General features: G+C 50.8%; 1 protein-coding gene across 1 annotated transcript in view; it reads left to right on the top strand.

The window, feature by feature from the left end:
* FHAD1 (forkhead-associated (FHA) phosphopeptide binding domain 1) overlaps window positions 1-10842 on the top strand; it is a 138442-nt gene that overhangs the window by 85629 nt on the left and 41971 nt on the right. Inside the window, exons 16-18 of the mRNA XM_008572857.1 lie at window positions 1568-1675; window positions 3720-3827; window positions 7165-7272. Coding sequence (XP_008571079.1) covers window positions 1568-1675; window positions 3720-3827; window positions 7165-7272 — 324 coding nt within the window. The remainder of the gene's footprint in view (window positions 1-1567; window positions 1676-3719; window positions 3828-7164; window positions 7273-10842) is intronic.

Here is a 10842-nt window from a genome sequence, read left to right as displayed (position 1 = left end):
GGCCCGGCAGCGGGTCCGCACCCCTCGGCGTTGCGCCCACACCTCGCCCAGCCAGTGAGCGGGAACCGGTCTGTATGTGGGATCCGAACCCTCGGCGGGAGCGCCGCCACGCTCCCAAGCGGCTCACTGTAGCAGTGCGCCACCGGGCCGGCCCAAGGCGGGGACATTTTGAAGAACACTCTGCAATAGAAAAAGAAGAAGCCAGTACCTTCCCGTGGAGAGCAAAATAAAACCAGAAAGAACCTAGAAATCTTGCAGCTCTGCACAGCACTCTGCACCTGCTTCCTTGCTCTTCTCTTCACTGTGGGTGATCTCTCTGCTGGTGGCTGTGCTGCTCCAGCCCCACTGTGTCAGACACCGCTTTGGGCACAAGCCTGCGCCTCCCAGACACCCATTCATGACGTTCCTGACAGAGCAGTCCCAAGGGCTGGCCTTGAACCCCCTGTTAAACACAAACCTCAGGGCACCCCATGCCCTGCACAGGGAGGAGGTGACATCAGGCCCCTCCCCAGACAGAATGTGACGCTGCTGGTGTTCGTCACTGTTCCCATCGAGGCCACCCTGCCTCAGACACTTACATTGACTGGCTTGACCCTGGGGACTCACCTGGAAGTAACTTCTCAGACTTCAGTGCCGGGTGCCCTGATGTTCGCCCTGATGTTAAATGAATCTTCCTTATGCCATTTGACGCTCTCCCCCCACCCTTTCTGAAAATACCTGTGTCCAAGCTCATTAATTAGGCTCCCTCTCAAGAATCCTGGCTGGTTTGAGGACTTTGTTTCCATGGTAAAAAAAAAAAAAAGTTCCAGGTGCCTTTGTCGATGGAGCATTCTTTGTTTTATTACAAATTGTTAACAACATCCACTTGATTGGTGCACACCCTAATGCTTTAGATCACGGGTCAGCAAACTTCCACAAAGAGCCAGATAGTAAATATTTTCAGTTTTGCAGGCCGTACGATCTCTGTCATGACTGCTCAGCTCTGTTGTTGTGCAAAAGCAGCCACAGGAAATACACAAACAGTGAGCATGGAGTGTTCCAATAATACTTTATTTTCAAAAAACAGGCAGCAGGCCGGATTTGGTCTGTAGGCCATGTTTACCAAACCCTGGTATAGAACACAGGCTTTAGAATCAAATAGGCCAGGGTTTAAATCCCTGCTCACGTGATTTACTAGTAAATTGGGCAGGTTCCTTATATCTCTAAGCCTGTTTCCTCCTCTGCAAAGTGGGGAAGAAGGGTTGTCACTGTGCCAAGAATTTCATGTTCATCATCAATCTATTCCTCCCATCCACCCAGCGCAGGAAGCATTGTTACAGTCCCCATTGTACAGATAGGGAAACTGAGGCCTCTACAGCTTCTCACTTACTCAGGAAGGATCACTAGGAGCTCTGATCTGGGCCTGCTGACTCCAGAGCCCACCTCTGAGCTCCTGGGCTGTGCTGCCCACGGTCTCCCCATGGGGCTGTGGTTAGGAGTGAAGAGGTGAGCCACGCAGGGCCTGGCACCGAATCCAAAGTGCTGCCATGGTGACCATGTCTGTTAAACAATGGTCATTGACTTTCAGGCTCTGGAGGAAAGCGTTACTCAAGAGAAAAACAGAGCAAAGGAAGCATTAGAGGAAGAACAGAAGAGAGCCCATGAGCTGGAGAATCGCTTAGCCCGCCAGAAAAAGGTATGCAGCTCGAGAGACAGAGTCGGCCTGACCCCAATCAAGGCCACACAGCCAGGAAGGATGGGTTGAGGGCTCCAATCTGGGCCTGCCGACTCCAGAGCCCACCTCTGAGCTGGGAGGTGCTGCCCACGGTCTCCCCAGGGCGGGTGTAGTTAGAAGTGCAGAGAGAAGCCACTCAGTGCCAGCCACAGAGTCCATATTCCTACCATGGTGACCATGTCTGTTAAACAGCAGTCATTGACTTTCAGGATCTGGAGGAAAGTGTTACTCGAGAGAAAAGCAAAATGAAGGAAGCATTAGAGGAAGAGCAGACCAGAGCTCAGGAGCTGGAGAGCCGCTTAGCCCGTCAGAAGGAGGTACGCAGCCTGGGGGGACAGGAGCCCATTGAGTCCAAATCTGGCTTGCGGGCCATCTGGAAGTAAGTTCAGAAGCCCAGGGGATGGGGGAGAGTGGGGTGGGTCTTTCCTAGTGTAATTTGTCCTTGGGTGGGCTCAGCTACTTTGGGAAGCATAGGGGACTCGGGGAGGGAATACTGGAGTTGTAGCCTTGACAACCAGTGGGGAAAAAATTGCAAACAGCATAAAATACAGAGAGAGGGCTCGGGAGTCAAGCTAGGACTGGGGACACAGGCATCTTCTGCGTGGAGGTTGTGTTCCAAAGCATAGAAATAAGGGTATGACAGTCGTGGGACTTCAGGGCTGTATGAATCCCCCAACAATGTCCTAAAATCATCCAGCCTTCAGCTGTACCACCAAGGAATTTTCTAAAGCCCAGGATGGTTCATCCCAGTGTTGATGCTTTGCGCCAGCGGAAAATTTTTCCTTTAGGTTGAGTTGGGTCAAAGTGTTTTTCTTCCCGGAAGGGTATCAATCCTCTATCTATCCCTGTGCTCCTGCAAGACATGTCCATTTCCTCTTCCACATAATAGCTTAGATATTTGAAAACAGAGGTTCCCTACATCTGCCCTTATTCAGGCCCAATTCCCATACCCAACAACCCACCTCAGACCTTCCAAGTAAATGTGAAATTCCCACAATGTTACTGCTCTTCTGGTTTGTTTAAGACTCGTATAGGAACAGCAACATGTTAGAATTTTTTTTTTTTTTAAAAGATGACCAGTAAGGGGATCTTAACCCTTGGCTTGGTGTTGTCAGCACCACGCTCACCCAGTGAGCGAACCGGCCATCCCTATATGGGATCCGAACCCGGGGCCTTGGTGTTATCAGCACCGCACTCTCCCGAGTGAGCCACCGGCCGGCCCAGCATGTTAGAATTTTTTAAACTACTTTTCACTGCAAAATATACAATACCTCAGCTGTATTGTAGATTAAATACTTTTTGCGGGTTTATCTGGGGCCCTAACCACCCATTATAATGGAAACCATGTTCCAAATTCCAAACACCTGTTTAAATACCACCCATTTGAAAGCTAAGGTGCCCTTTCTTGCAGTGACTAGAAACAGGGGCGAGGCCNAGTTTTTCCCTGCATCCTACCAGAGCATTATTTGCAAGGCTCGGCCCCTCCCCCCCACTAGAAATTGGCTTATTGTGGTTCATTAATTCAGGACACTGCCCTCCTCTCAAAACCAGATTCTCCTGAAGAGATTTATTTCAGTAATAGGAAATTCCATTATTAATGAGATTCTTTTTTTATCAGAGAAGTCGCCTAGTCCAGTGATAAGAAGCCTGGCTGCCCCCTCCACTCGCTCATTCCCTACTGAGGGCCCCTATATGTGGGCTGTGTGCTTTCCTCTGTGCAGGATTCAAATCCTGACCTCACCACTGACTAACTGTATGACCTTGGGCCTCCCCGACTTCCTGTTCCTCAGTTTCCTCATCTGTAAACCGGGGCCACTAACAGCACTTCTCTGATGGGATTGCTGGGAGAGGAAAGGTCATCCTGGGAGTGCCGTGCTGGCCAGGGGTTCTGGGGGGTAATAGAGACCCTCAGCATTTCAGCTAATTTCATTATGATTCTCATCATGATTAGCAATCTCCCCCCTAAATGTGCAGGCAACCAAAAGGACGGGTCGTTGACTTTCAGGTTCTGGAGAGCAGCATTGCCCATGAGAAAAGAAAAGCAAAGGAAGCCTTAGAGACAGAAAAGAGAAAAGTTCAAGATCTGGAGAACCACTTAACCCAGCAGAAGGAGGTATGAGCAGCAGAGGGGAGGGGGCCGCGGCAGCCAGCGCCTCTGGGAGGAGCTCTGGAACCGGACGTGCCCCGAGCCAGCGCGGCAGTGAGGTGGGCAGATGCCGGAGAAGCGCCTGCATCTGCCACGTACTGGCTGTGGGACCTAGGGCAGGCCATCTAACCTCCTACCCCTCAGTGTCCTCATCTGTAAAATGGGAACAATGATAGGCCCTGCCTCAGAGGATGCAATGTCCCTGTGTATAAAGTACCTGCCCCTGCACAGAGAGGGTGCTCTGTAAGCTCTTGCTGCTTTAGCTCAGCTACCTAGGGGAGAAGGAAGAGGGATGGAAGACCGGGAGAGAGCCCTGGGTCATTGTCTCGGGCAGTCCCTCAGCTCATTATAGAAGGCATTTATGAACCCACCCAGCATGGCCACAGGAGAAACTCTGCCTCCTGGCCCAGCCTGGTGGTATAGCCTCTTAAGCAGATCCTGCCAGGACTGATTGATGGTAAGAGACCCAACAGCACAGAGTGTGAGGGAGCAGGTGGGCCTGTAACCAGCCCACATGGTGGTCACACTAAATAAGTGCCTGGGGTCACTGCCTCTGGACAGATGAGAAGTGTGCCCTCAGGGACAGGGTGACATGGGGAGGCGAGGAGGGGTGTCCAAGTACCAGGCGCAGGCAGAGCTGGAGACCCCCATCCACCCACCCACCCCCACTGGCCTGGGGACAGGGCCCACCTGGAGCAGCTGTGAAAGGCAGGCTTCAAAGCTAAGCCAGGAGGATGTCACTAAGGTAGCCCGAACATGGGTCACACCCTGGAAGACGGGAGCCTAGGGCCAGGGGGACATCACTCAGTGACCCCTGAGCTGGGCTCTGGGGACAGAGGTGGCACAGACACACATGTGCCGGCCCTCATGGAACTTCTAGAAACAGAGCTGACAGCTCAGTGATTGTTTGATTCGGTTTCCTTTGTCTGTCCACGAATATTCGCTGAGCACCCACTATGAGCCAGGCCCTGTTCCGGTGCCAGGGACAGGGATGCTGCAGTGAACAAGACAGACCAGGGCCAGGCTACCCCAGGGCTTCCGTCCTGTGGGGGGACACAGACAACTGTGTAGACAAGCACATGGGAATGACTCCAGAGCCACAAGGGCTAAGGGGAAGAGAGTGGCCCGCAGGCAGGGAGGGCCTCTCTGAGGAGGGGACATGTGAGCGAGACCCAGAGGGGAGGAGGAGCCTGGGAAGGGAGTGCCACCAGGTAAAGTGGCAAAATTGTGAAGAAGGGACCTGGGGCAGGGAGCAGCAGGTAGAATAAAATGAAAGCTGCAGCAAGATGGGAGACGAGCGGGGGGACAGGGGGAGAAGTGGGAGGGGGACAGTGGGAGAGGCTCGGAAGGAGCAGGAGAACTGGCTGGGCTACAGGTGTCAGTTCTGGGTCAAATCTCAGCTCTGCCCTAACATGCTGTGTGACCCTGGGCAAGCCCCTTGCCCTCTCTGTGCCCTCATCTGCAATGTGGGGGTAGGGGCAGAGCACCCTAGAGCTTTGGTGTCAGGAATCAATGCATTCGTGCTAGTGAAGCACCCACCCCTGTGAGGTCAGAGTCCAGGTGGGGCGGGGACTTCACAGTGGGCACAGCAGGGTGGGGCGATGGACAGCTTTAAACAAAGACCTTGACAGTGAGCCTATGCCAAGCCCGTGAGGGAAGTGAGGCCAGAGTCCAGGTAGGTGAAGGAACATAGACACGGAGCAAGCCTTGATAAGGGGTGGGACCCAAGCTCTGGTCAACAGCTCTCCCCAGAGCATCCCTTATACATATGGGCCAAGAGTGGGATCTGAGCTTCAAATATAAACATAAAAACATGTCTCCTGCTCCCAGGTAGGGTGTGCTCCTGAGGACAGGTAAGGCAGGGCCAAGAAGCCAAGTTGCACAGTGGTTAGGGCAGGGCACTGTGTCCAAGCTTGCACCACCACTTCCCAGTGGTGTGACCTTGGAACATTACTTGTCCTTCTACTGCCTCAGTTACAACCTCTGTTTCCTCCCCTGTAAAATGGGGATAACTGGGTGGACGTTGTCTGGGGGCTGCAGGTTGCCTGCACTAATGCATTCCGCACGCAGCACCGTCATTACAGTTTTCATCTGTAACATGCCAAGTGGCGCGTAATCAGAGAAGGGGAAGAGCCCTCCCCATGGGGCATACGGGAGGGAGCTGGTGGCCTCTTATGACAGGCACGACTTAGGCCTGCAGGCTGGGCCCAGGCAGTGTTAAGCAGTCACCTGTGCATGGAGGTGAGGTCAGAGTCCAGGTGGGGTGGGGAGGATGGTGTGCAGAACAGGGCGGGGCGGACAGAGGGCCACATACATTATGTTAAAACATTGGGAATGTTGGGAAAGTTGTCTTTTCTCCAGAGCCACACGCATGCCTAAAGTCTCATTCTGCACCTCTAAAACCTTCCCACCTCCCAGCATAGCATTCCCTGTAACAATTTTCAGCAGTTTTTCTTTTTACCAAGTATTACATGTTCACCAAAGAAAATTTGGAAGATACAGAGCAGTGAAAAGAAGAAAATACAAGTTGCCATAATCCCAATTCCCCCCAAATAACTTCTATTTACATTTTGGTACATACCTCTCCAGTCTATACATGTACATATATATTTGAAATATTTTTCCTGTGAACTTTGTTTGTGTGGGGTGTGTAATTGCAAGCGTTCCAACAGCTGCAAATAGAGTTTCTCAACCCTGCTCTTGCTGTTTACCTTGCGGAGCTTGGGTAGGTGAGTCCAGGCCTCCAATGCCCTCCCCATCACCGGGGCTGTAGGGTATGTGTTCTCAGTTCCACACTGTCCTGGACATAAATTTTTGAAACCCTGACCTTTGTAGCCTGGAAGAGACTGTGTCCTTCTTTGAAGCCACAGGCATCAGGCCTGTGGGCACAGGACGCATCTCCCTGGGCGTCCCTCCTGCCCCGCTTCCCAAAAAAGCCAGGTAATTCCCAACAAGGGCCTGCATTGGTGCCAACACATGCCGGTGTAGTCATTAGCTCAGTGCCAAATGACGTGAGCCAAACACTCATGGCCTGTCACTTCCTGAACACCATCCCCAAGATCCTGAATGAGGAGTCACTCTCTTTTATGCACATGACTCACCGAGATACAGCTCCTGGGTTCTCACAGCGGGCATGCCAGGTTCTCACTTCTCTCCCCAGTGGGCACCCTGTTCCTTGAGCTCTTGCTGCCAATCCCTGACTCACTGGTCCCACCGGTGCCTGGTCCTGGCTTCCCTCTGAGGTGTCATCTCCCTTCCTCTCTCTGATGCACACACCCTGAAACCACTTGTCCTTGACTTCCAGATCTCAGAGAGCAGCCTCGCCTACGAGAAACACAAAGCCAAGGAAGCCATAGAGAAGGAGAAGAGAAAGGTGCAGGACCTGGAGAACCTCTTAACCAAGCAGAAGGAGGTATGAGTCCCAAAGGCCAGAGCGGCCTGGCATGGGGAGAGCAGGGTTCTGGCACCAGGCGGTCTGGCACCAGAGGTGGTTCTTCAAATCCCACCTCTGCCCCTCCCTGGCTGTCTTTAGGGACTTTAGGGAAGTTATTTACCACCTCTGTGCCCGGTTTCCCACTTGTGAAATACAGATGATACCAGTAGATCAACTTCATTGAGTTGTGAGGCGTGACTGCTAACGTACACAGAGAACACAAAGACAAGCACCTGGCACCCACTCTGTGCACCGTGGGCATGGGCTGCTCATATTCTTATGATAAGTTCATGGCTCAGAAGTGAAGGGGCAGGATCCGAATCCAGGACTATGTGGCTCCAGAACCCTGCGTCTGCACCCCTCTCTCTCTCTGCTGTACTTCAGCTTTGTGTAGGCTCAGCTGCCTGGGGTAAAACGGCACGGGTGCCTGGATTTCTGATCACTTTGATGTCAGTTTTCCCACCAGAACTTGTCATCATAATTATAGTCGCCTTCATAATCAAAATGCACTTGCTGGGAGTGGGGGATGCAGGAGTGGAGAGGGTTGTTGCCCTGTCTTGGGCATCTCAAAAGCTCTGTGTGTGTGTGTGTGTGTGTGTGTGTGTATGTCCTGTGTATTGCTGGGTCCCCCCCCCACCCCCACCCCCACACACACACACGCACACAAACACTGACCAATATCTCAGAGTCAAGCAGCAGGTGATAAATACACAACTTGGCAATAATGGGTTAAATTTAAATATAAAAATCATAGGTAAATATGATTTGAAAGGGATTTGGGGACCAGTGGGTACTAAAAAGGTCTCTATTCACATCCATCTTGGATCATTCTCTTCAAAGAAAGGTTCCCAAACGTTAGCATGCATTAGAATCTCTGGGGAGTTTATTTTAAATGTCTACTTCTTGGGCCTTGCCCCCGGTGATTCTGCTTGCCTGGGTGTAGGGTGGACTCAAGAGTCTGCATTTTCAACAAGCAGCCTAAGCATTGCTGATGCACTTTGAACAACGCTGCTCTAGGAAGGACGGTGTCTGTAAAGCATACCTGGATTACTTATCAGCCCTGGACACCACCTGTTAAGAGGGGTCTTGACTAACCAGCATGTCCAGAGAAGACAGACCAGAGTTCAGGGAGGTGGTGCAAGCCCATCAGCTCAGGACTGTCCTGCTCCTGGAGACCTCCTGTGGACCTCCCTGCTGCAAGCTGCGTGAGAGCCCGAGAGCAGCAATCTGTTTACACGCCGCCTTGTTCCCCAACTGATGTTCTGTGGAGCTCCCAGGAAATACATTGATTAGGGGTGGGAGAAAAGGAGAAATTAAAATTTTTTTTTCCTTTTTGTCTTTTTTACTGACCAGTAACGGGATCACAACCCTCGGTGTCATGCCCGTACCGGGGACCAGCAATGGGATCGCAACCCTTGGTGTTGTGCCCGCACCGCGCTCAACCAGTGAGCGGGAACCGGTCTCCACATGGGATCCGAACCCTTGGCGGGAGTGCCGCCGCACTCCCAAGCGGCGCACTCTCCAGCGCACCACCGGGCCAGCCCGAGAAATTAAAATTTTTAAAGTATGGGGCTGACCAGTTAGCTCAGTTGGTTAGAGCTTGGTGCTATAACACCAACATGAAGGTTTGGATCCCCATCGAGCCAGCCACAAAAAAAATTAAATTAAATAAAAATTTTAAAGTAGATTAGTTGGGACATGAAATGCATCAGGAATGTGACTAATGCCAAAAAAAAGTGGGTATCATGACATCAATGAATGGGTCGCCAGTTTTGCTCTAGCAGTTACAGTGCAAGAGAAGGCCCAGTTGGTTGTACAAGACATGGACCAGTTGCTCGTGGAGGTTTGACTGACTATTCCCAGTACTAGACCCCGAGAGACTCTCTCCTAAGGGGCATCATACAGAGGACTCTGTACTGCAACAAGAAACATTCTCNACATGGGATCCGAACCCTCGGCGGGAGCGCCGCCGCACTCCCAAGCGGCGCACTCTCCAGCACGCCACCGGGCTGGCCCGAGAAATTAAAAATTTTAAAGTATGGGGCTGACCAGTTAGCTCAGTTGGTTAGAGCTTGGTGCTATAACACCAACATGAAGGTTTGGATCCCCATCGAGCCAGCCACAAAAAAAATTAAATTAAATTAAAATTTTAAAGTAGATTAGTTGGGACATGAAATGCATCAGGAATGTGACTAATGCCAAAAAAAAGTGGGTATCATGACATCAATGAATGGGTCTCCAGTTTTGCTCTAGCAGTTATAGTGCAAGAGAAGGCCCAGTTGGTTGTACAAGACATGGACCAGTTGCTCGTGGAGGTTTGACTGACTATTCCCAGTACTAGACCCCAAGAGACTCTCTCCTAAGGGGCATCATACAGAGGACTCTGTACTGCAACAAGAAACATTCTCAATAACGTTCTTAGAACGGTGACATCAGAGGGCGGGGTCTTGTGGCCACCCTCAAAGGAGGCTGGTGGCATCACACCAGACAAGGAGGAACAGGACTCCACCCAGAAACTCACCATTTGCCAGGAAGAGCTGGGTCAAAGAACGACTCAGACATAGGGTTGCTTTTGTGCACGGTATTTTACTTGTATTCACAGAAGAGCAATCAAAAGATTGATTTCATCGACACAGGCAAAATGAAAAAGAAGAGAGGAGAGAAGAAAAATCATTTCTCTCTTGGGAACAGTGAATCTGTTCTCCACCCCCGTGGGCAGGCGGTGCTGGGCTGCATGTTCTGCTCTTAGGCAGGGCGGCTTCATGGCCCATCAAAGAAACCGTTTCACTTGGTTGTGGGTTCTCCGGCCCCCTAGGGTGCCTCACTGCTCTGTGGGATGCCTTCTAGCGTCCCCCGGGAACATCTCCTTCGGCCACCTCTTCACGTTGTCCTTGTTGCAATTTCTCAACGGTAGTAGTGACACCAAGACCCTAAAAAAGAATCAGAGCTCAGCGGCAGTACAAAGAGGATGAAGTGACACCCGGGAACAGCCTGATAAAAGGGTATTTGCATTTTATTTTTCAGAAAAATATCAGTTTCCTCTCCTGATTATAAAAGCAAAAAAAAAAATAAAATAAAAAATAAAAAATAAAAAAATAAAAGCAACAACCTGTCATTCTAGAAAATTTCAAGAATACAGAAAATCACTCAGAAAAAAAATAAAAACTGTGAGTCCACTGAGCAGAGTTGCCACTAGTGACATTTTGGTGGAATTCCTTCCAGAGCGTCCTTATGTTGAGCATTACTATAGACATCAATAAATAACGATTTATTACAAAGTTAGTGATTTACACTGTGACACTGTGCACACTGCCTTGGAAGCTATTTTTAATACTAAACATATTATAAAAATGTTCCCTTGTCATTGAGCAATCATTCATGACCTGGGTTTGCAGTATGCGGGATGGACCCAATTTTTTTGTCCCTGCCTCCTGCTCAGGCACTGGGGCCGTTTCTCACCTTTCACTAGGGTACGAGATGCTTGGTGGAGCCAGCCTGTGCATCATTCCTTACATCGTTAAGATAAATTCCCAAAAGTGGAATTGCTAG

The sequence above is a fragment of the Galeopterus variegatus genome, unplaced genomic scaffold, assembly GCF_000696425.1.
Source record: "Galeopterus variegatus unplaced genomic scaffold, G_variegatus-3.0.2 Scaffold843, whole genome shotgun sequence".
In the NCBI taxonomy this organism is placed as follows: Eukaryota; Metazoa; Chordata; class Mammalia; order Dermoptera; family Cynocephalidae; genus Galeopterus; species Galeopterus variegatus.
This window is presented reverse-complemented; position numbering and strand designations above follow the sequence as displayed.